Source organism: Alosa pseudoharengus, unplaced genomic scaffold (genome assembly GCF_046254945.1).
Source record: "Alosa pseudoharengus isolate Yale_2024_CS ecotype anadromous, Long Island Sound unplaced genomic scaffold, YU_APseudo_1.1 YU_APseudo_1.1_scf_19, whole genome shotgun sequence".
Lineage (NCBI taxonomy): Eukaryota > Metazoa > Chordata > Actinopteri > Clupeiformes > Clupeidae > Alosa > Alosa pseudoharengus.
The window spans coordinates 10,572,327-10,598,580 of NW_027468657.1; the positions used below are offsets into that span (position 1 = coordinate 10,572,327).

Sequence of the window (26,254 nt, forward strand, 5' to 3'; positions counted from 1 at the left end):
CCCCTCTATCCCTTCATTCCATCCTGTGCTCATTCTCATTCACAATAATCTGACTGCTCTCGCTCTCTCTCATTCCTTAAATCTCCACACCTTATTCTCATTCACTGTCTCTATTCCTCCTCTACTTTCTCTCGCTCCACCTTCCTATATATCTCTCCTTTTCTCCCACCTCCTCATCATATCACCATAAAGTCACACTGTTGACTGGAAATACTGTGCCTCTTGCCTCTCTGACTTGCTTAATAAAATACCTAAGTACCTGAACGCTGCATCAACATTTTTGTTTTTAGAACAAAACATACAGTACGCAGTCATGCATCCTGTTTTTGCTTTTCTCTCTCTCTCTCTCTCTCTCTCTCTCTCTCTGTCTCTCTCTCTCTGTGTGAGTGTGTGCGTGCGTGACGTGGCTGGGATGCTCGTGGGATGCCACGTCTGGTCCACACGTGTATGAGGTGATTAGAGGACGTCACTCAGAGACACACGAGTGGCCGTGTCAACACCTGATCCCATTATTCTGTCCGGGGGAGAGGGCAGGGTTGGTGCGGCCTTGTCACCTAGGGTCAGTGACAGGTGAGCCTGGCTACCTAGCAACTGGCCATAAGGTACAGGAAATAAAGTAATATATGAGGGGGACAAATTGGCAATGCAACAAGGCTTGCCAAGTGAGAAGTTCTTCCCTCGGCAATAACAACGCCATCTGAAGTCATATAAACCGTTTCCTTGCCTGCGTAAATTAGCCATTAGCCTACTGTTAGTGATTAGTTGAGGTTCTAACTCTCAGGGTGGGGGAAGAAATTTTCAGCGTAATCAACACACCTCAATTCTACCCTATCCTAATTCTAACAGAATCTGTCTGTTGTTATGGGATATTACACGAGCCCGAGCCAGATAGACCTCCTCCTGCTCTACACCATTGCCTTGCTGCAGAGTGGCGATTGAGGAGCAATCATCTCCCATGGTGCTAATTGTTAATGGGAAAAAAGATAGGGAGCAAAAGGCAGAAGGGGAAAAAAACAGAAACAAAAAGATGAAACCACAGCTGCCATTGATCTCTTGCCAGCAGCTCAATATCAGCACGTTTGCGCTCATCAATAATTTATAGAACCTGTGAAAGTGACTCAGTGTGTTCCTGTCTGACTCATTTGTTTTCTCTCTCTCTCTCTCTCTTCTCTCTTATGTGTGAGTGACTGTCTGTGTGTGTGTGTGGGTGTGTGTGTATGTGTGTGTGTGAGAGAGAGAGTTTGTGTGCGTGTGTGTTTGCTCTGTGGAATGAGTCAAACGGAAGGGCAGGGGGCTTGCTGGGAAAGGGATGGAAACGTGCGTACGGTGCCATGGTACAGAGCAGGATGGGAAGAGGGAGCACGGCAACGCCGCGGCAACGCGTGTGCATGTGGTTCCCATCTGCTAGATGGACCCGGACCCAGACAGGATGGAAAATACAGATATGCTCACTCTCTCCAACAGAAAAACACATCCACTGCCTAACACAGCACACAAAGGAAAACACCCAAGCTAACACAACACACTTGTGTTTGTGCAATAACACTTTTTTGCTTAAACAGCAAGTATATGGAGATTAAGCACATTATACAAACATAAATACCATTATACACACCAAATAGTTTACACAGAATATGCATGAACCAACACAAAATGGTCACAGTCCACCCACTCTCTACCATGAGTAGACAGACACAGACACACACACACACACACACACACACACACACACACACACACACACACACACACACACACACACACACACACACACACACACACACACACACACACACACACACACATACACACACACAAAAGGGAACACAACCACAAAACAATCCCTGCTGTCCTTTGTTTCCTGCGAGAGTAGTGCCGTGTGACAAACCCGTCACCCAGGCAGACAGCACAAAGGGCCCAGCGCTGGTGAAAAGAGATGCCTTGGGAGGAGGGGCAGGGCAAAAGGGGAAGACAGGAGGGGACGAGAGGGGGCAGGAGGGGGCTTCATTCTCTCCCTTCAGACAGAACTGTGGGAAGGCCCTCTCTCCCTCGCACACACGCCATTCCTTCACCCTGATGTCTTATTTGAATACGACTTTGGGAAAAGGGGGTGGAGGGTGGGGTGGGGTGGGGTTGGTGGAGCCGCAGGGCAAAAAGACACTTCATTCAGCCGCCACGGGGGAGACAATTGAGGGTGTAGGTGGGCAGGGAGGGCGGTTGGGGGTGTGGACAAGGCCACGCTGCGCTGCCGACCGAGGGCTAGCATTTTTCAACCACTCCCTAGGACGCCAGAGGAGTGGGTCTTAAAATGGGCAGCTGGGCCAACAGGGGCACTGTAATTACGGGGAGCTGCGCTGGGTATTTTCAGCGCTGCCCAGGGGAGCGAGGGCAGAGAGGGACGACAGGTACGTGCTGACGAGGGGCACGCTCCCCGACGGGGCGCCTGAAATACAACAGACAGGGAAGACGGAAGAGAGAGAGAGGGAGGGGGGGGGGGAGAGAGATAGAGAGAGAGGGAGGGAGAGAGAGAGAAGAGGGAAAGAGAGAGAGAGAGAGATAGAGAGAGAGGGAGGGAGAGAGGGAGAGAGGAAGAGAGAGAGAGGGATAGAGAGAGAGAGAAGGAAAGAAAGAGGGAGAAAGAGAGGAGAGAGAGAGAGAGAGAGAGAGACAGGGGAGGGAGAGAGAGGAAGAGAGAGAGGGAGAGGGAAAGAGAGAGAGAAAGAAGGAAAGAGAGAGAGGGAGAGGGAAAGAGAGAGAGACAGGGGAGGGAGAGAGAGGAAGAGAGAGAGGGAGAGGGAGAGAGAGAGAGAGAGAGAAAGAAGGAAAGAGAGAGAGGGAGAGGGAAAGAGAGAGACACCATGGTTTGAGACACCTGTCAGACAAAGGGGTTGAAAATAATACAGTGGCTCCATGTCAAGTTTGAGGAAGTGACAAACGAACCCTGTGCGAAACCTAGCAATTTGTGAAAAGCGCTCACATATGGACACACACACACACACACACACACACACACACACACACACACACACAAACCATTCTTGGCTTCCTTTCCATTAAAGCACCTTGAGAGATTATTTCAAGGTGGTAGTGCCCCTATTCTCAGGTATAAGTATAAGTAAGTATAAGTATATATACTCTTTTGATCCCGTGAGGGAAATTTGGTCTCTGCATTTATCCCAATCCGTGAATTAGTGAAACACACTGCACACAGTGAGGTGAAGCACACACTAATCCCGGCGCAGTGAGCTGCCTGCAACAACAGCAGGGTTCGGAGAGCAGTGGGGGGTAAGGTGCCTTGCTCAAGGGCACTTCAGCCGTGGCCTACCGGTCGGGGTTCGAACCGGCAACCCTCCGGTTACAAGTCGGAAGCGCAAACCAGTAGGCCACGGCTGCCCCGGTTCAGGCTCACACAGGCCAGCCGCGCCACAGACCTACAGGCTGCCCCCCCCAGAGAACAATGCTATGGGTGGGTTTCAGAGCAGGGCCTGGGCGGCTGCTGACAGTCCCATTCACACAGAGGTTCATTATGCAAGGTTAACATTTGGAGGGTGGGAGGGTCTCACCCACCATTAAGGCTGGGGTGGGGGCCGTGATGGCAGAGTGATGGTGGATGTGGTTGTGAGTGTGTGTGTGTGTGTTTCTCTGTGCGTTTGTGTGGAGGGAGGCAGCCAGCTTTCAGGGACAACCCCCCACACACACACCTCTTCCTCCAACACCCTTTACAACAACAGACATGGCTTTCATTGCTCATCGCTGGAGAAACAAAACCGCACTTGGACTGGAATTTATGACACTGAGAGTCCTCATTATCGGAGGGAGGGACTCCCAGATTCAGCACACACTCCATCATTTACGAAACATAGCTCTTCCCAGCAGAGGAGTGTGTGTGTGTGTGTGTGTGTGTGAGAGAGAGAGCGAGAGAATAGTGTATGTGTGTGTGTGTGTGTGTTGATGGTATTGAGTCATGCAGTGTGCATGATTAGCCAACAATATGTCATTTCCCACCCTGACAGGTTTCAGTTCAATAGCAACACTGTTACTAACTTGATACTGATACTCAGTAGAAGACCACTATCACTAGGCAATCACCCGTGGGTGAGAGTAAGGTGCTACAACAGTGAGCTCATTTACCAGTTTATCATAGAATCATACCAGAGCGTTCCAATAACCAATGATTTCATAACCAGGGTGTAGACATGGCCTATTCATAGGCACCCAAAGCTTCCACTAAACATGCTATCCCAAACATTCACTCTTAAGCCACAATAACCAAAGGGCCATATTAACAAACTGTCCAGTAACCTACCAACACTCTTCATAATATACAGAGTGTAATAATGATGGGTAAAGGCAGATATGGATGACGTGCACGTGTCATTTAGCTTTAGGGAAAATTCTGTTTCAGGTCAATTTGGTGAAACAGTGCAGTGGATGTGACACTTGAGACTTGGAATCCACGTTTCACAATTACCATTTGGCGCTCCACTAACAATTTACTGAAGACCCGTTTTGTCACCCAGCCACAATAACAATACTGTGGAAAGCATATTATATAGTTAATTACCCTGACACGTGACCATTAGGAAATCAAACCACCAGCCAAATTATTGTTCAGACACGTTAAAACGCATTCACTCTCAAGTTTAGCAAGCAGGGACCCTATTAACGTTAACATTTTTAGCTTGCTTAACGTTACTTCATTACCTCGCGATAAGTAGCTTATCTTCGGCTACCAATTTGAGCAACTGTTACAGACAGTATGACTTGAAGTTGCATTGTTGTTGTGAGGTTATACATTAATTATGTTAACATCATGAGTTAACAACATAGGTTACGGTAAAATAGCTAGCTTAGCCAGCTGATGTTTTTTATGTCTAACGTTAACGCTACAACCCAACAAAAAGACAGCTAGAAGCTATGGACTTTCTAGTAAACATTTCGGGCAAAAAACTACATTGCTACACTTGCTAGAAGACCAAATGGGGAACTGGTACTTACCCAAAATATAATGTTGAATCCGAATAAAAAATATTTTACACAGCAGCTTACTTCGGCTCCTTTCAAATGATGATGTTGTTTTCTGCTCATTCTTCTGTTGTATTGAGGCTAGCTGGCTAGCTAGCTCGGATGAAACTGTTTGGTTTGTTACGGATTTGCAAAACAATATGTATCGCGATTAGCCGTAGTAAGGCAGCTTAATAGTTCTGATTAGTTAGCGATAACTGGTTAAATTGAGACAAACACATGCTAGGCAGAAAATTAACAGCTAGCTAGCTAGCCAGCCAGCTAGTAGCTAGCCCAGTCAAAAATACATACCCAGCTATCTTGTTAGCTAACGTTAGCTAGCTAGCTAGCCAGCTAACAACAAGCAGCCCTGAGATTTTAGACATAGAAAAGATTCATCATCTAGCTATCGTTTCAGGAATTTTCTAAATTTCCGAGTTGCTAGTGCAGAAATCTGCTAGCTAGCACAAGAATTTCCTCGTTGAAGGAACGCGTATTTTCATAGATGAACCGACAATTGTTCCAGATGGAGGAGGCATTTGCTTGTTTGATATTTCAACCTTGTTGTGGATGTTCTCAAACAACCATCTGTACCAGCAGTGTTGTCGTAGAAGGAAAGCTACAGCTTCATTTTGTTACAGGGACCTCTAGTGGTACCCAAATCAAGTCACTTCAAAGCTGTTTCATGAAGTTAGGCCAGATATTTAATAAGGACTTTGGTTAGGTCTAGTTGAAAAAGAATAGCCTTTAATCCTCTTTTTTGTTGTTGTTTTGTTTATTAATTTGTTTTTTCTCTTTATGTAAAGAGTTGCATTTGGCTAAACGAAATTCTGAACCATTATAAAAGGCTATTCTAGGGTGACAACACAGCCTATGTTTTCATATTATGAAATAAATACATGGTAGGGTAGCCTACTTTTGAACTACTAATACTAATACTTTTTGCAAGCATACTGTAGGCTATCCTACATGCAAACTGACCGCTCAAAGTTATCTTGAAAGACCTACAGATGGTAGGCCTAGTCTAGGCAAGGTCATAGATGAATCAATGATTCAAAAACTTCTGCTATACAAACCTTGTAAATAGTCTAGGTGAAAACACAAAACAAAAATAGCTAGGCTTATGTGTTAAGATCTATGATAAAAGCAGTCTTTCCAGTCAATAATAATCTTTTTTTAAACTGAAATCCTCATTAGAATCTATAACCTAACAATAATGGTTATTGCTTTCTAATGCAGTGGTTCTCAAAGTGGGGTCCGCAAAATAATTTGCTTGAAATTATAAAGTTGAGTTTTATCATTTTAAAAATTAATATCTACAGATGATGCCCCTTTCCACCCATAAAACAAGCAAATTGTGTCTATTTGCTCCTACCCACATTTCACTTCACTTAGGTCATGAAGAACCATTCCTACTACTGCTTAGCTTGGCTTATTTGTTAGCCAGCTAGCTGATAAATGTTTAGAAATGTTTGTCCATGTTGTCAAGTGATGCAAAATCCAAAACTGACAAAAGACAAAGTTGCACATCTGCCAAAAACATGGGATAGTGGACCTGGTCACAACTTCAGAGAATGGCATGCTTAATTGTTACATTTATGAGGGGGTCCTTGGAAAATGTTCTCCCCCAAAAGGGGTCCTTGGAACCAAAAACATTGAGAACTCCTGTTCTAATGTATACATTTCGACTATTTGAGTTTTAAATGTATCAAAATAACTCAAGTGAGTTTTACACATGCAGTGTTACTGATAAGACATTCATTGACATATTTGTTGTCAAACTGTTGCTGTGTGGTCGGCTTGGGGTCAGTGGACAAAAAATACATTGAAGTAGATAGCATACTGTAAGTGATTCATTTTTCAAAATATTATTCTAGCTTGACCTCAGGTGGACCATAAAGATTTATTGGAAACACAAAATTAGCAAATAGATTTCTTTCAGGGGAGAGAAAAAACAACTTAAAATATGTACAGTAGGAACCACATACTGAGCTGACATCTTGGGAAAATGATTTGCTATGGCTTTGTGCTACTGTAGTTACACAATGCTTTGCTTCATGATTACGAGGGAATTGTATGTAAACCTAATTAGGATCCAGAATATGCTGCTGGGCTGGCTATTCCACAGAGACTCAAGAAACAACACAATTAAGACTTTGTACAAGTGCCAACACTTTTATTTTTGTGTTTACTTAAATAACAGCATCCAAAGGGTAAGGGTATATAATGAGAACAGTTGATTACTCAATTGTGGCAGTAAGCACTATTTTAAAACAAAACAAAACAAAAAGAAATAAGCGATTCTTATTGGTGATACAATTTCTCCACACCTCAGGGTCACCTAAAGGATTGCCCAGTGTGAGAAGAAGGCTGAAGAGGCAGCCAAGGCACTAAGAAGGCTATTCTAGTCAAAGGTGCCAAGTCACTAGTATGCAGCTGGTGTCTGTCTCCGTCAATCAAAGTATGCCCACATGTAAATACTCATAAATCTGCGGAGGCACCGGCACAAGGTGCCAATGGTTTGCCACAACTGAGGATGATAGCTGTTTTTCTCATGTTCTGTGATCCCGTTGCCCACGAGAAGCCATTGAGACTGAGACGGGACATAAGACACCGGGGGAGGAAACACAATCTGTGCCAGCAGACGCCGATGCAGAAATTATTATCATGTGGTGCAAATTGGCTTAGAAAAAAAAATGTATACAGAGTCGAAGCAATCAAATATCACATAGGAGTTGAAGGCTTTATGACTTGTGTTTGTGGACTATAGCTGGTCTGTCTATGTATTCTGTGCCATCTAATTGAGTAATGAAGTGCAAAAGTTAATCTCTTTAAAAAATAAATGATAAAAAAGCTAACATGTGCACCTGTGTGGATTATATCCAGTAAGACTTATTCTATAATAATCTGACAACTAGTACCATTTCAACATACTCTTATCTGTCACTGTCATATTTGCAAATGCATTGCAAGCACTCGAAAAAATCTTTGGTCAATCTCTATATTAAATAGCCCTTGTTACAGTGTAACTAAATTAAGTACAGTGTGATCAAAAGGGTATTGATACTTTGCGCATAATGTACAGTTAAGGCTAGAGTTGTATAAGTACAGATAATCAATGTGTTGTTACACAGTGATAATCGCTGTTACACTGCATTGAATGGTTACAGAGTATCAGGTTTATGTCATATAAAGCGTTGCCAACTCTCTGCTGTGAAACCCACAGAATAGAAATGCAATCTCGGCCACCCCTATTTGCAAACCAATAATATGTGAGAAATAGTGTGTTACACTTTAAGCTTGTCTCAGTGAAACATTGTTATTACAATCAAGTACAGCTTGTGATCGATCAGGCAGTCAACATTCAATTACTACACATACGTGTCCCTCTTTTACATACCACTTGTCCTACAACATGACCTCCTTGTGTCTCAAACACTACACATTCAGTAAAACAAACCTGCATTTAATTAACATACACTGCACACCGGTGTTACAATCTGAGTATTGCACTGGACAGTTACAAGAAATACCAGCGTGTACTTATTCCTAGTTAAGCTGGGGACTATTAATGTTCCTCAGAGCGGCTGACATTAGTATTCCCTGCTGCAAGCAGCCATTCTCTCCTCTGCCAGGGATGGAAATGTTGTTTGCAGAGGAGAATTGATTACCTTGAGGCTTTTATTATGTATGATCAATTACAGTATGTCCCCCTTCATGATCATCAATGTGCTAGACTAAGACTAGGGCCGTAACTTACATATTTACATTGCCCTGAATCCCTTCGATTCCCAATGTCTTCCAATCACTGCATTTTCTCACCTTTCTACAGGTCGTACGTCAATACACTGCAGTTTTATTTTCTTTACTTTCATACAAACACCCAAAGGCAAGTTAAACAGAGAAAAAAGACTGTGGAACATTTTGAACATTTATAAATGCAGGTGAACAAAATGAAAAAGAAAAAGAAGGCAATATGTAACACTGTTTTAAGAGATACTGCATATAGGAATACAAACCAGTTATTTGGTCCCAAGAGCCAAAAGTGGCATCTTTGGTATAATTTGGTCTGTCCATTTTTGCAAGCTCTTTTAAAAGCCATTTCTGAACTGATGAAAATTGCAGCCAGGTGCGAGGCAATTAGTGAGCCTCATCGGGCTTATCTGTATTAGCATTGTATAATCAATGCTTACATAACTGCACACAGTTGCCAGAAATGTGCCAGAGCACTATCCAATTTCAACTGCTATTTTAATGCCAAATTATTCAGCTGTACATTCAATGTTGCAGGGTCAAAAAATAAAGCCATTCATTCTGATTTGAACTGAAGACAGAAACACCTTCTTGTTTTTTCCTTTTTAAAAAAACAGGCGATTTGTTTTTTCAGATTTTTCTACAGGTCGGCAGAGACGTTTCCCCTCTTTATCCTCAGGCTACCTCCCCACCCGCGCGGACAGGTGTTGTAGGTGCGCACACCCGGCGAACGCATTCCGGAATCTTCCGACTCCACGGACGCGTCGGAGTCGGTGAGGGAGCGCGTGTTGTAGAGGCGAGCGGGCGAGCGGATCATGTGCGTGGGTGTTGGCGGCGGGCTGGTGAACGTGGGAGACTGACTTCCCAACGAACGGGGCTGAAAGGGGCTCAGGGGTTTGTGTTCGAAGGACAGGATACCCCCTCCGATGCCACCACCGCTTCCACCACCAGGGGGCGAGATGGGCAGCCCGTGGCTGCTCAGTGCACCCGGGGAAGGGCTGTTCTTGCGCTTGGCCGCGTTGATGATGTTCTTGGCCAGCAGTCGGTGGTTGGCTTTCGTGTCCTGACTGACAATGGGCGACTGACACCTGGTCTCCCACAGCGGCGACACAGGGGAGGTGGTCATGGCCCGATGGATGGGTCTGGGAGAGGGGGCGCTCGTTATGGAGGGGGTGGGAGACCACACTAAATTTGTTGGGCCTTCTGGACTGCTGAACCTCCTGGTCATGGTGGGGGTCCTGGATGCGGTTGGCGTGGCTGGGGTCTCCTTCTTGGTCTATGGACAGAAACCACAAAAGCACAAAATTGACATAAAAATATATTGTAGTGTCAAACGTTTGTGGAATGCTTTTTTTTCTTTCTGTGAGTTCTAGCAGGTCCTGGAACACACATTACACAAGTAACTCTAGCCACCCAGATTTATTTTCGCTTGTAACGGCACAGTTTATTATAGCATACGTCTCTTTCATTCAGCTAATGATTTGAGCACATGCCTGGTCACGCCACTCGCTCAAGAGAAATCAAACGAAACCAACAACCGTTAGTATTTTCACAAGCAAGCTTCCAATGAGAGGTTATTTCTGTAACACGTGGCAAATCATTCAACAGAAACACTAAGGGGGGAAGTTAACACCTTTAAGCATTCAGCAGATACTCATTTCAAAGGTTAAGTCTTTATTCAATCAGCAAGCAGCATACCCCTCTAGTACGTTTAAAAATAGAGACCTTGTGTTCATTCTCTTTATCAGATAAATGCTGCAACACACTGGGGCTCAGATGCAGTTCAGGTTACTTTCACACACCACACAGCCAAGCCAAGGCGACTAACCTTTGCAGAGATATGGCTTTACCCTGCTGAGGTTGCTGGGTAGGTTTTCGTCCCCGAGCTACGGAGAACGGTGTCACTGAGAATGTGTGTGTGTGTGTGTGTGTGTGATGGGGTTTGTGTATGTGTGTGTGTGTGGGGGGGGGGCGTCTCGGGGGTCATAACATTCATCTAAAGGTCCAAGCCTACAGGGCCTGTTACAACTCAGACTGTTTACAAGGGCAAGGTAGGAATGTGCAAAGAGCATTGATATTCAGCCTCTCTCTGGACGGCTCCGCCGCGCGTCACTTTCAGCATGGCAGGGTCACGCCGTGGCACACACGTCTGAGTGTGTGTGTGTGTGTCTTTCTCCTTCTGCAGAACGCTGTGTGCTGTGCTAAATGGCTCAATTTACATGTCTGAGATACTTTTAAAAGCATTACGGATAAAATTGTGGTTGAGGAAGCATAAAATTGCTTGATGGTTCATTGGTGGAGCACCTGTGCTACAAAAATCAATGGCTATGAAACGGAGGATTTAAGTGCTTTGACAGGAAAAAAAGGAAAAGAACACAAGAAAGGAAGAAAAGACAATGAAAGGGTTGAATGAAAGTTTTAATAAGTAAGGAAGGCAAAGGTCATGTTAATAGTCGAGAGAGGAGGAATAAGTGGAGATGAATTGAAATTGAAGGAAGCAAACAAGGAGAGACATTTAAGTAGACACTGCCCTTTTCACCTTCAAAACAATGTCTGAGACATCCTGTGTTTCATGTAATGATATTCATGAGAATTCAACATCACCTGGAACTGCAGCTTTGCCAAGTCGAGGATTTTTCATAATTAACCAGTAAAATTAGCATGCACTGTTGGCTACAAATACAAATCAAACGGAGGCACACAGCATATAATGAAGCTCAAAGCATGGCTAACATTGCTCTCCATGCTCTCCGACAGTGAGAAAAAAGGAGGAAGGGAAAGAAGGGAGTTCCCTCTCTTCTACTTTCAAGTCTATCTTCCCATATTAAATGGCAAATCATAGACCTTACACCAAAGACACCATCTGCTACAGTGCTTTGTAAGGCAGTACCATCCGAAAGTTTAAAACTTGGAGGCAAGCATAGGAAAAATAGGAAACTCGTTTCACATTAATATTATTTGTAACTGACAAAACACTTTTTTCTTTCAAAAGTAAAAAGGCACTACTGGCATCAATTTAACATCTGTATTACATCTAACAAATGCAGTAATATATTCTGGAAAGCTCTGTGGCTTGTGCTAACCACTGCCCTCTGGTGGTTCAACTATGCACTACATTGTATTTCTATCAGTCTGTTGAGGATTCGCTTCCTTATTCACAAAGAAGACAAACTAAGGCCCTATTTATTTTATCATGAAATCAGAAAATAAATGGATACCTAAAACCTAATATGAATAACACATTTTCTTGAGAGCATAAAAATAATCTCTGGAGCGCTTGCTGGAACAAAACCAACTAACACACGCTGACACTCTGAATATTGCACAATGAAGTTAGCATGCAGCGTCTGATTCTCTTAGTTTCAAGTGGGTTTTCTTTGGTCTGTACAGTATGTGTGTGTGTGTGTGTATGTGTGTGTGTTTTATTGGGGTGGGCTATAGTAGTAAAAAGAGGGTCTCCACACCTGTGCTTCGATCCCTGCCTTCCGGGCAGAGAACGTGGGTCTGGGCGCTTGGACGTTCGAACGAGGTGAGGCGACCCGCTCCGGAGTGAAGGCCGCCACGGGCGACGAGACCTCCCTGGGACTGAGAGGGAGGGGCGGCGAGAAGCACGCCGGCCTGTAGCTGACCGGGGAGCTGAACTGAGACGGGACGCTCGACGGCAGCGACGTCTGCCTGCCGTAGGTCGACCCCGTGACCACCGGCTTGGGCGGCGGAGCGCCCCGCGGCAGCGAGCTCACGGGATCCTTGGTGGGGTTGAGGATGAAGAGCGAGGAGTTGAGCTGGTAGGGCTGGTGCCTGGACAGCTCCATCTCCATCCTGGTGCAGCCGTTCTCCAGGACGGCGCTCGGCGGGGTGGTCAGCGGAGGAGCCCGCGACGCGGCGGAGGCCGAAGCACCGTACGCCGGAAAGTTCCTCTTCTGAGTGGCCTGCTGCGCCTTGAGAGTTTTCGAGATCTCCACGCTGACGTTGGAGGCGTTGGCGATGGCCTTGACGCGGCCCGGCATGTTCGACTGATACACCCAGGAGGGGGGCAGAGACATGGTCGGGGAGGGAGACCTTATCGGTCCGTCTCTCCTCGTCGTGTTGTCCAGCACGTACTTCTCCATCCTGGACTGCCTCTTGGCAAACAGCTCGGCGCCCTTCCCCGCCGCGTCGGTCAGCGCCTGCTCCGGCTTGTGCTCTGCCCTGTGCTCCGCTCTGGCCGCCGTCCTGGAGCTCTTCAGGCTCGAGGACCAAGCAGGGGCCGCGCTCTCCACCACCCTCTCCCTCTCCTCCTCCTCCTCCTTGGCCAGGAAGTTGGAGGCCTCGGCGCCCAGGGCCAGGAGCTCTTCCTCGGGCACGCTCTCCGCCGCCACCGGCCTCTGCTTCTTCTTCTCGTCCACACCCTGCACCAGGGACAGGAGCTCCGGGTTGGGCGCTATCTTGGGCTTCTCCTGGAAGGTGAACATGGACTTGCGGGTGTTGCGCCGCACCACGCCCTCGTCCAGGATGCCCGTTCGGATCGGGGTCTGCGGCCGCCTCTCCGTCAGCAGCTGGGGGATGTAGGTGGGCTTCGGGGCGGTCTGGGGGATGTAGTGAGCCGCCGGCGGAGGTCCCGGGGAGGGACCGGGCATCACGGCCAGGGGAGGGGGGCTGCTGTAAGATGGCAGCGGGGGGGTCGGGTACGATGGGGCAGGAGGAGGAGGGGAGAAGGTGGGCCTGGGGGGCCCCGACCGGGGCGGCTCTGAGAAAGCACCCGGGGGCGGCTCGACCGCGTACGTGGGGGTGGGAGGCTCAGGGAACGCCGGGCGGGGAGGCGTGGAGTAAGAGGGGGCCGGGAGGATGTCCATCGCTGGACTGGACACTGGGGATCTCTGCACAGTGCTGGGTGAAAAAAACGGCCGAGCTGTCCTGTTGACGATGGTGGCTGACGACTGCGCGGCCACCGACGTGAAGGGTTTGCTCGGGGTGTCATGACAACCGTTCGGCATCTCGCCAGGCATCTCCACAGAGTCTCCGGCGTACGCTCCGTTGACCTTGGCTTTCCCTTGGCCAGCAATGGCCTGAGCTGCATGGTTACTGTCGTCCCTCACGGCCATTTCATCCCTCAGTTCATCCACGGGCTCCACGGAGAGATGCTCCTCCTCCTCCTCTTTCTCCTTGACGGGCAGAAAATGTCTCTCCTGTGCGCCATCAACGTCCTCCACCTCACGGATGGCTGATTCACCCTGATCCTCCATGATGCTGTTTCCCCTGTTCGAGTCGAGCGTGCCCGACGACCAAGGCAGTTTGGCCTTGCTGTTTTCGCGGTTTAAATCTCTGTCCTTGCTCTCAATGGTACACTTATTTTCCCATGTTAGCTCTGAGCTCCGAGGCGACGTGCCGAAGTTCTCACTCTTGGACTTTCTCTCTATTCCGATTCCTTCTCCCCTTCCCTCACTTTCCTCCGCTTCTCCTCCTCCTCCTCCTCCTCCTCCTCCTTCGCCAAAGCTGACCTTCGTAAAAGCGTTCACTCGTTGCCTGCGGCGGTTGAAGAGTTGGACACCCCGCGAGTTGGACGGTACAGAGAGCTGGGCAGCGATGATCTGACTCCTCGTTCGGGCCTCCTTCAGCTCTTTCTCAGAGAGACTTGCACTTCTGCTGAGGTCTGCAAGCAGAAAACAGAATACAGAAGAAAATATTATAAATATTTGGAAGCTCTGATTTCAAGAAAACATGTAAACCTTTGCAGGGTCTTGCGTCACGCAACACTGCCAGTAAAAACCTACTCAAACAAGCTTATAAATGTGCATGTCTTGTCTAAATGACCAAAAACAAACCTTTTTCTGGTCGCAGGAGGCGTGCAGAGTGCTATTCTAAAGCCACATAATTGTTTCTCAGGCATATGGTTTTGATCACTACATAATTTAACCAGCGCAGACGAAGACGTAATACAGTCATAAGTTATTTTGGTGACCCCTCTTGAGTTAGAAAACCCTGTTGTGTATTATGTTATGGCAATTCACTTCATCAGAATCAGTGGTATGGATTATTAGCAAAATCATACCAGACATACCTGTAGAGGCCAATACTAATTTTCTTCATGTGTGAATAAAATAACATCATGTGCTTATTCATAGATCCCTCTCTCACTCTAACACACACTGGCACTCTCTCTCTCTCTCCCTCTCTGTCTCTCTCTCTCTCTCTCTCCCTCCCTCCCTCCCTCTCTCTCTATCTCTCTCTCTCTCACTCTGCTAGGATCTGTTTGTATTGCAATAGAAATTCCACAGTCAGCAGTTAACACCAGATCTACAGACAGAGTTCCAAAGGGGGTAATAAGATTGAAAGGCTGTGAAACTGCCGCTACATCCAACCCTATTCATAAATAAATAGGCCTTTCACTGCTGAGCATATGGTAGAATCGAGTCAGGCAAACTGGCACAAAACAGCAACTTTGCAGACATTGGATGGTGAGGGATTTATAGTGGCAACACTGACTTAAACAGTTGTTGTGTCTAGACCGGAGAGAAGCATAACAAATGTGTGGAATGACATACACGTCAAATGAATCAAAAGAAATATTTAATGTGAGCAGGGACATATCTAAAAGCATGTGTAGTTTTATGGCTAATGGATACCTCCCTCGTTCCTGTTAAGGTGCAGCTAAAGATTGACACAGAGGCCTTTTTGTTGAAAAATGGCAGAGGTTTATTGTCTGGGCTTAAAAACCTCATTCCAAGCTGCACAAGTATTTCCTTTACCATCGGCAGCAGTCCCCTCCCAAAGCATTCCTGAACTGCCGAGAAAATTCCCTGCCTGAAAACGGCTGCCGCACAGTCTCAGAAATATGTCTTCAAGGCACCACACACACACACACACACACACACACACACACACACACACACACTACACACACTCAGTTCATGACATATTGACACATTTACATTCAAATATCCAGGGTCACAGAGAAACTATGCATTTAAGCTCTTGAACTCTGACCTAGAGCGTGTAGTGTCTTACAGATATTGTAAACATATGAATAGGGTCTATCTTCACGGGGGGGAGGGGGGGGCAGTTTGACAATATCCCCTGACCCCAAACTATTACAGCACTCCTCTCATGTTTTACTGATACCTTGAAGTAAATGAGCTTATGATAATTGTCACATTTACTGGTCCACAGAGAAAAAAAAAAGCGCTGTTCTGGACTAAACTGACTGAATCAAGGTGGGTAGGTGATGCTGTTTAGAGCGAATCGAGACTAATCCACAGAGCAGTGATTACATTCTTGTTGAAAACCCTCCTCTGGGAGTTTGGCTTTCAACCCGAGCAGGTTTTAACTGCATCCTGAGGGACTTACTCAGCCCTTGCAAATTCAAAACAGCATCTCGAGAAACAAACAAGGATAATCCAAACAGGTGTTCCTTTTATCTCAGGGATATTTTGATAAGTCATTTGAGACATCTTTGTGGAAAGAGAGAGAGTGGGATGGTGGAGGAGGCATTTGTGTTCCTTGTGAGCGTTTCCAGAGCTCAAAGGAGTGCTCAAATAAAATGGCATGAGAATTACAGCTGAGAGGACACAATAGGGTACATCTGCCACTAATTGAGCGCCCATAAATCTGTGGCTCATTTCCTAAAGCCACAAAAACACAAACACATCACAAAGTAACCTCCAAAGATGCTCGACCACAGTTTCCAATACACACAGCTTACCTCTTTATGTCCAAACCAAGTAATCTGATTTTCATCTCACTGACATGCAGATGAATACAAAGCACTTTTATTTATAAACTAACAACAATTTTGTATTAACAACGTTAATTTAACACTGAGAGCGTTACATACATGTAGGCGCAGCTCAGGTAGGTCAGTGTTATCCTACTGGCTAACGGTGTGGATTACAGCTGCATACCTTGGACTTGAGTGACAGACGCAGAGGTGCTTAGACACATAATAATATAGTCTGCTTACGGGTCGGCCTATCCTGAAAGATGATGAGACAGATTTACAAGAAGATGGGATAGATTTACACATCTGTCTTTCTACGTGTCACTATTAGTCTGTGACACCTATTTGGCCCCAATACTATTTCAAGCCACGAAGGGCACTGTTTTGGTAGCCTCTGCATAATTAGCGGCACAATATATTAAGCAAAGTATCATCGCGAAGCCTAGGCCGTTGGTATGTGCGCACTCTCTAAAATGTGTTATCTATTTAGCTAATAGCTACCTAATATTCGCATATTCTAGGAAATAATGAACCCGAGTGCCTCCTGTACTTGATGGCAAGGCTGCCCAACGTCTCACTTGACTGATTCTCGTACAATGTGAACTTTCTTTCACAATTGAGGGAACATACTCTTAAACGAAAGGCAATACAATCTGCTCGTGGATCCATTTGGTACTCTGGACATGCTTTTCTTTTCAGTTAGGTAAACAAATATTTCTACAGCCTACACCATGTGACATCATACCGAGCATCCCGAAAAGTCATCGGTCTTCTGAGCGTACTTTTCCACATAGCTCAAGTTCAAGGATATGCAACTGAAGCTGAAACACAAAAGGAAGTTTAATCTCCGGGAATAACCTGTTTCTTACTGGTTTCTGAACAGCTGACTACAGCATCACTGAACCTTCGACGCTTTAGAAGTCTATCTAGATCAACCGTCTCAAGCGCAACTGGTTTAAAGCTTCTCCAACGACTTTTTCTTATTTAAAACAGTATTCAATTTCCTTACCTTTAGAAATTCAGAACTGAGTTTGGTTTTTGCCGCTAGCCCCACAAGCTTTTCCAATTTAACTGTATCTGTTTCCTCCACACCCCCTTTTTGCAGCTCGAACTTGGATCGTATTTCGTTCCGTTGCAAATGATGGTCTCGGCGCGCTCGTGCTCCAGCCTTCTGACGCTGCACACTGCCGAGCAAAGAGCCGACTAGGCGAGGCTTACTTGGATCCCGAAACGTTTGTTAAACCACTGGCATCAGATTTTTACATTAAAAAAGGAACCACTCCTTTACAGGAAAGTTTTAGGAGGGCAAGACTAAAAGCACCCAAATAGCCTAGTAGTGCAGGAAAGCCCCTTTGTGCTACAGAATTATGACTAATTCCGTTGGTTTACCAACTCATGAAGATACACATGTGAGTAAGGCTATGTGTGTGTGTGTATGTGTGCGTGAGAGAGAGAGATGAAGGGAGAGATGGAGGGAGAGAAAGGGAAGGAGAGAGGTTGAAAAACACATAGATCAATGATTGTGGTCCTCTCTCGACCATTTGCCAGTTGGTTATACAGCCATCCATTTATTTTAAAGGCAACCACACGCAGCAGTGTCATCAACTTTTACGAGACCCTGACAGAGGTGGGGAACAAATTAAAGCTCCGAAGATAGACAACAGGACCCGTAGCAGGCAGGCACACCTGACCTTGTGTACAGTCCAGCAGGGCTGGGTTTGATTATGTGAACAACCCCCTCAACCCTGACTGATTGCCCCCTAGAAGCCCCAATGCGTTTTAGGGCGGGACACAGGAACCCCACTCTCCACCAGGGAATGTGTAGGGAGGGAAAGAGAAAGGGGGAGATGAATGACCATGTGTTGGAGTAAGAAAGTGAAAGAGAAAGAGCGAATGGGTGAGAGTGAGTAACAGGAAGATATAGTATGTGTTTGTGTAGAGGGGTAGACTTGGGCTCTGGCAAAGCTGTAAGGGTCTCTATGGTCTGATGTCCCATGATGACATGGGCAGGCAGACAGACAGACAGACAGACAGTGGGGAAACTCCCCATAGCAGAGGGTCTGCATCAGATCAGATTACTGTCGGATGTTGTCATTCATTGGGGGACAGGCTAGGGTGCCATTGCTCTCCCACTGGGTCATGTGTGTGCCTCTCTGTGTGTGTGTGTGTGTGTGTGTGAGAGAGAGAGAGAAGAAGAAAGAGGAGAGGAAGAGGAGAGAGAGCTGGGGGTTGATCACTTTTCTTGAGGTCAAAAACGGATGACTGTGCCATTTGACCTCTCTTAAACATCCCACTGGCAAAATCTGCATAGCTAGAACAATGAACTGCTTTTCTGAATTAAAACAAATATATTGCTACACATTTGGCAACCTCAGAGTTTTAACATGCTGTTGCCCCATGCCCAGTTTGTAAATACAGATGTGTTCAATACACTACACTGAGGCGAAATTCAGCCCTTGGTCATTAACATGGAGTCTTGTAATTGCAGCCAAGTACCAGTCACTTCTCTGGAATGGATACATCAATCAGAGCTAGGAAAACTGGATAAAAGTTGTGCTCCTACCCAAATATGCGTCTAAAAGTGTGTCGCTTGACTAAAACGGGGGATTTTTGGGATTATCTGAAAAGGCCACAGACTGATGCTGTGAGGCTAAATTAGTGTGCATGTAATTTTGTTTTCCATTTCAAATTGAAAAAAAAAATACTGGAAAACTAGGAATGAGGACAATCACCGTGGTCTGAATGATCATACTCCATGCGTCATCAGCCTTGTTTCATTAGTTAAGATGTAACAAGATTGGCAAAACTTCACAAACGTTTTACTAAGGAAATTACGTATGGGGTGTTTTTTTTCAGCATTTGTTCTTTTTAACAAGCTGACATTTGTATTGTCATAAAACTGTGGACAAACACCCTCGGCAGTCTGAGTGGTTGCTTACTGTGTGGGAAACGCAACAATCTGGAGAAATGATCATGGATTTTTTTCCACCTAAATTTTTCCCACAAGTTTTAGGGGTATGATCACTGAGAAAGCAGTGTATTGAATCACTCCGAAAAAAAGATTGTTGTGGACTTGATTGCATTTCCATTGCCATCAAGTTATTCCGTTTTAAGTACAAGGAAACAGAAGGCTTGAACGCTCAACTAAGTTTGTATACAGAGGGGCGTGGTGATTCCCTTTTCCCTGTTTGTTCACGCAAGTGTTTCAGCCACCAAAGCAACCGTGATCTTTTCCTTAAGCCAAGCGCCAAAGACACACTTCAAGCTCTATCGCCTATCTGGAACTGCAGAGGGTGTTGTTCTACAAAAGAGTTCTCGATGACAGAGAGAGATTTGCTTCTCCCCTCAATTCCTGACACCCGCCCTCACACAACTTGCAGTCTGCACACTGAATCCCCACATTTTTCTACGTTAGTGACACTTCAGTGGATCATTTTTCATTTTAACAGCACTTAATAAAATAGCATGGGGCACACACAGCCTACTACTGTTGCGCAAACTACAAGACTAACACGCTGGCAAAGAAAGGCTTCGACTCTGCCGAAAACTGCTAAAACCCATCTTCATCACACTGTAGGTCACTACGAATAAAAAGCAGCTGTTAACTCACTCACTGATGCAGTGTAAACAAACCAAAAAAAACACATGAATATTTACTTGTTTTTCGGCCAAGTTGACTGTCAGCGGAGGTCACGGCTTGCTTCCCTTTCACCCAGCTGTGGTCGTCCCTCTTGCAGCTGTTGGTAGTTGGGCTCGTCCCTGCCTGCCCCATCCCCTGCCGGACTCCCCGGCCGTAGCCAAGGCTCCCTGGGCCTGTACCGGGGCCCTGGGCCACTCCACCCAAGCTGACCCCTCTCCTGAGGGGCTCATGACCCCTGGCCTCCATCTTCAGTGACGTCCTGTGCTGAAGGATAGAAGCTGGACGAGGAAGGGGTAGGTCTTGGCTTTTTTTGTTTTATACAAGCACAGAGCACTCTCGTACAAGCACCTTGAAGGCTCTGTCCACTCCAAGGCTGTCCACTGCATCCACTGTGGTCTCAGTCTCTGTTGCTCCCTCGCTCCGTCTTGAGGGTGGTCAGTTTAGCCCTAAGAGAAGGGAGGGCTCTTGGCTCCGCTGGCTGAAGGAGAGATGTGAAACTAGAAAAACACAACAGGACCCACGAGTGAACGACAGGATCAGACCTCCATCTGAGCTCCCCCCTCGCACGAGAACATGCTCTGTCACGACCAGTCTCCCCCTCATCCGTCCACGGGGTGGGAAAGACGCTGACTGACCACGAGGCACACTTTTACTTTCTTCCACACAATGTCGTCTAAAAGCTAATAGGACCTCCCAAGAGACGCTCCCCCTTGCTCACTGGAAGGGTTCCCATGGAGGCTTGCCAAGTAAATTTCACAATTGCGATGTGCTCCGCTGCAAATCCAGTAAATGCTGAAACACCATCCAGTATTTTTATTTTTTTCTTTCGTTTGTTTTGTTTGGGATTTTTTTTTTCTACTTCTGTCTGTCTTCAAAGTCCAATCCAGACATTCTTCCCACTCGTCTCGTATGCCCGGCACCAAAACATAGTCTATCCTGACACGGAATTGTAATCTCAGGCGGCCAGATTATTTTTCTTTCAGGACACAAGAAGCTCTTGTTCCTTAAAATGTCATCACGGTACAACAATGTTCAATCTTCCCCTTAGTTCATTAGTGCTCTGAGCAAGAAGGGGGGGGGGGGAGAAGCAAAGCTTGTTCCAGTCATGCAGAAAGACAGAGCGCAGTGAGCACTGAATGTTATTCTTGAGTCACTTCTTTAGCGTGTATTTATTTTTCCAGCATATGCCCTTTGTTATAATCCCTTTGTGTCTGTGCCTGTCCTGGATGGTTTTACTCTGGAGTCTGCGTTCTTTCACTCAGGGGCCCAAGAAGCTGACAGTTGGTTTGTTTAGACACTTCAGCTTAGGTCCAGTTGAGCTCGCCCTCCGAAGGTCTCGTCTGAGTATGTCTTGGAACTGTGTGTTTGAACTGGTTGTGCTTACTGGGTGAGGTGACAGAGGTGCGGGTCCCGCCCCGGGCAGAGAGGATAACAGTTAGGCAGGTTCTGTCTGGGAACGTTTGGCATGGCCTCCTCTTTCTCTCCCTCCGGGCACACAATCACCTGGAAGAACAAACAAAGGGAGACATGACGTAATGGGTGAGAAACCTTACATGTGATTCATGAGGGACAGAATGGTGCCATTTGTAGTGCAGCCATATTTTGAAGTGGTAGCATCTTTTCCTGAGAATGGGTACCCAGTGATCTGTGCACTGGGGATTTACACTGTTATTGCAATTACTGAAAAGATTTTATGTTCTACCAATTTATTCACACTTGCAAAACCAGGCAGTACTACCTCAGACCATTCAGTATGTGCTGTTACAAGCTGTGCGAAGAGGTTAATGCACCAGAAAATGGTCAGTGAAGATTATAAGGATGATTACTGTGGCTGCAATATCGCCACCGTTATCTCCTTTAAGAGGTATAAAAGGAGAAATGATCCGCACCCACTGAAGTGCTCAATTTTCCATTTATAGTCAATAAGGAATGCAGCGGCTGCCTTTATCAACGGAGGAGGGTGGCGAAAGGGAACGGGGAGACGCCTAAATTCAGAGGCCGAGAGTTGATAAAGGTCGTCTCTCCCGACGGAGGAGGAAGGAAGGTTAGACTTCATTAGGTCCTGGCTGGCTGTGAGAGAGATCCTCCTCTTAACTTGCCAAAGAAATGAGGTTTGGGGCTTTGATAAGCTGTGAATAAATCTCGGGGTCTTGCCGTCTGGGCGTGGAGGCTGCTTGCTGGGGCACTGGAGTGGCGCACTGCTCGAAAGTTAAATGTGCGGCTGCTGCCAAAGTGCGCAACTAAAACAAACGAGGAACCCAGGACCCCAATCAAGAATCCCAGACGTGGCGTCATCTTTCACATCCTGCACGAGTGCACGTTAGGTATAGGCCATAGGAAGGGAGGGCTGGAGAGCCTCATTTGTCATTTTTTTTGCCTCTCTTTTGAAGTCTACGAGCTAATAGACTGCATGACAAATGGCCGCCTGTCATCGCTTTGATGTGTCCTGTTGTGCTAGCATCTGACAGATCTACGTCCTGGGGGCTCCATCATGGCCGCCCGTGGTTGTTGATGTTGCTGCAGTTTTTTGTTTTTGTTTGTTGTTTGTTGGACGAATGATTGGTAGGCCTACCCAACAGCCTCCTTCATGCCAGCTGACACGAAGCCCATACACAGAGACGAGCTCCCCTGTTTATGCCCACTAGACAAGCCTGCTGTGTAAAACCAAACGCCCTCGTTCTGCCACACTCCGCCCACACCCATTTTCACACCGTTTTTTGTCTCCAAACCCCCCCGCTACCCCACCACCACCCACCCTCCTTTGAAACATCTCTGAGTGAAGAACAGCTGCTTTGTTTTTTTTTTTTCGTGCAACAGGATATTTGTTTTATGTGAGGATGGTTCTTCTAGATTTAAGAAAATCCCCTCTCCCAGTGGAGTGTTGATACTAATCATGGTGTTTATCGGCCTGCAGTTGCAACATTTCAATACATCTCTCTTGTTTACTTTAACGAGTGTAGCCCGGAGAGCTGGGCTGTTAGTATCAGTCAGATGGATCACAATCCCCATCTTTGTCTTTGAGCACAGCCTTTGATAGTCCAGGGGAATTGATTTGGCAACAACAGTGGAAGAGATTCTTCATTGTGTTCAGGGTTTTGTGAAGGAAGGGGGGGAGTAGATGGGTGGGGGTGATGCTGTGGGAGCCACAGTATCAGTATGCAAGTTTATATTACTCATCTGCATCTGAGTCAAGTTCAAATGTTCCCATCACTATCCAGTGGAGAAATGAGTTTGCCAGAGACTGCCAAAACTATCATACTGAGAAACTATAAAAATCAATAATTGATTATGAACTATATTAAATCAGTATCCAATTGGTTTTGCTGTGACATTGTCACATTAATGTGCCGTAATGCTGGTGACAGGATGCCTTTAGACTTTTCATGCTCAGATGTTGTGTCATTTCTGTCAGAACTCAACTCCAGATGGAGAAATACCAAACAAGCTGATACTAACGCGGACAGAGACGGAGCTGACAAGTCCTGACACCCTTTGACACCCGTGATCCCATATTTATGACTCACAAATGCATCTGACACCATGTCAAAAATCCCCAAACTTTTCTTTCTCGCTCTCCTGCGCTGCATAGCTCTGTCAGCAATAAATCTGTCACTTCCAAGATCCAAAATGTCCCAGAATGCATTGCCAGCACAGGTGTGCCACTCCACACACACACACACACACACACACACACACACATCACACTAGCCTGCTGCCCCCTCGTCCAGACGAAAGGAAACGTGATAAGGCGCGCAGCAGGTAAAGGAAATTCCTCCAGGACGTTCAACTGTATCACTTACAGGCAGGCATATAATGAGGTGGTGGCGTATCAACACAGGGCTGACACATCTCGACAGCAGCTCTCGGGCCCAGGGCCACACTCACCGGAGCCCTGCTCTCTCCATTACACCCTGGCAGACGCAAATCATCAGAAGTGGGGGGGGGCTGGTCTTGCTCGCCAACACATACACACACACACACATACACACACACACTCTCTCTTACACACAGACAGTCAACAAGGGGCCACTCAAAAGAGACAGCACCTTCAGAAGTGCAGGAAAATAATTTGAGGGTAGCGTTCCGGACTTTCACATTCCTCGTAATTCCTCGCCAACCTTCTGCCGCAATGGCCAGCATGCCTTAGCATGTGCGGATGCGATGACAGACGTCCAAAAACACAGGCTGGTCACACACCTCAGTGAACTTCAAAAATGACTGGGGGCTCTGTCTCTCTCTCTCTCTCTCTCTCTCTCTCTCTCTCTCTCTCTCTCTCTCTCTCTCTCTCTGTGAAGCCGCCATCCCAGCAGGCCCATACAAATGATTAGGAGAGGGGAAAGGAAAACAAGATCAAGGGAGATATGAAGTTCTGGCCTGATCTATTATCTATCCAGGTAACTACCATGTGGGTTTATTTCAAAACATACGTGGAAAAAAATGTAAAAACACCATGAGTCATGATTCATGAGGAGAAAAGCTTACACATTCACCCCAGAAAAAAACATTTTACACAACACTTTGAACTATGTTCATAAAGCCAGATTTAGGACATTCTAATGCATACATGTCCAAACTATTTCTGGCGTTCTAAACTGAATGAGCTGCAATGAAACCATTAGGCAAACCATCTCTTTGTTTGGCCAGTACTCTTCCACCATAGAAAGACACATATTCATACTTATGCAGCCCCAGTGTTAGTAGGTCCCCACACAGCTCGAGTGATCTCTTTGTTCCATGGGGTCTGTCAATTATACATAAGAAATGACTTTCTCTAGGACAACCCTTCATTAGATACACCGTCTCCTGTTTCACGGCAGAGTCGTTTCGACCGAGCACATGCACACCACACCATTGCACAGATGGTGACCAACATCTTAACTTTCATCTAATCTGCACGCAAAACACACATGCGCTGTGGAGACACTGGCAACACATGTTTTGAAACTACATGCGAACCATTATCCATCATATACAGAAAGGAAATGATCAGAAAGTAAACATTCTCTCCATCACACGTACAGAAAAATCACAGAGGAAACATAATCTAACGCTCAAACGCTAATGCTTTTCATTTTCAGCCAAATGTGTGCTGTGCTGCTGAGAGGTCGGAGGAGTTTCCCTGTAGATGTGTCCGACAACAGGTGACCATTTACAACGTTGCGGTCCAGCACTAATCCTCTCCATCCCCGGCGGAGGATGCCATGAGAGCCCCGGGGCCGCCAGTAAAACCATTAGGCAGCCGTGCAGCACCCCCCCCACCCCACACCCCCCCCCCCGCCCCACACCCCCGCCAGCACTCACCTGGACTCTACTGCGCTCCGGTGCGGACGTGTGTGTGTGCGCGACGCAGCCAGTATCCACCACTGCCCCTTCCTACTAAGGCACTCCTCACACACTCCTGCACACGCATACACAGCACCACAGCACACTGCACACAACACACTGCACACAACACACCTCCTGCTTCGTTATCTTTCCCGGGGAAAACTCTCACTCTCCCTCCCTCTCTCTCTATCCTCTGTATCCTTCTCTCTGACTCTCCCTCCCTCTCTTTCTCTCCCTCCTTCTCTGCCTCTCTCTCTCTCTCTCTCTCTCTCTCTCCTAGACAGAGAGAGGGGAAAGGGGGTGTGGACCGCCAGCACTTGGAACACAGAGGGCTCTTTGTCTTCCCCCTTTCATATGGTTTCCTTCAAGCATGCATACTGAACACATTATGCCATTATATATTTTCATATTCAACACCGGCCCGACTCGGGAAACCTGCATACTCTTTGCCCTCTGCCCCCCCCCCCCCCCCACCCCCAAACTCTCCCTCTTTATTTTCTCTCTCCCTAATTTTTCTTAACTTCCTCAAGGGGTAAGAACAAGGCAAAACAAAGGGTGATATGTGGACGAGGAAATGTATGCTAAACTCACTGCCAGTCCTGGAGCACTTGTTTATACTATTCCAGACTGCCGTGAATTATAAACGCAACCGCTGCGAGCTCGCTCACTCACTCTTCCTCCAGAGACTGAGGCGAATGTGAGCATGAAAAAAAGTAGCACAAAGGGCCTTACAGATGGCTTTTGCAGACCTGCGCCGGGCCCTGGACGATAATTCATGGTCACTAATACACGTTTAAGCAAAGCAAGGCATCTGGGCCTGCTGGGGGACCTAACTTAAG

The 26,254-nt window shown here is 46.5% G+C and overlaps 2 protein-coding genes across 2 annotated transcripts in view; both read right to left on the minus strand.

Moving 5' to 3' along the window:
• tspan17 (tetraspanin 17) overlaps positions 1–5,563 on the minus strand; it is a 26,566-nt gene extending 21,003 nt beyond the window's left edge. Inside the window, exons 1-2 of the mRNA XM_076291660.1 lie at positions 5,317–5,563; positions 4,999–5,133 (exon numbers count right to left, since the gene is read on the minus strand). Coding sequence (XP_076147775.1) covers positions 4,999–5,088 — 90 coding nt within the window. The 5' untranslated portion in view covers positions 5,089–5,133; positions 5,317–5,563. The remainder of the gene's footprint in view (positions 1–4,998; positions 5,134–5,316) is intronic.
• A 1,576-nt stretch (positions 5,564–7,139) lies between these two features.
• Positions 7,140–25,584, minus strand: synpo (synaptopodin). The gene is made up of 4 exons (XM_076291661.1): positions 25,392–25,584; positions 20,108–21,593; positions 12,222–14,386; positions 7,140–10,033 (listed from the first exon to the last, which is right to left on the minus strand). The coding sequence occupies exons 2-4, from the start codon at positions 20,334–20,336 to the stop codon at positions 9,398–9,400; spliced, it is 3,030 nt and encodes a 1,009-aa protein (XP_076147776.1). The 5' UTR covers positions 20,337–21,593; positions 25,392–25,584; the 3' UTR covers positions 7,140–9,397.
• Between the last annotated feature and the right edge of the window lie 670 nt (positions 25,585–26,254).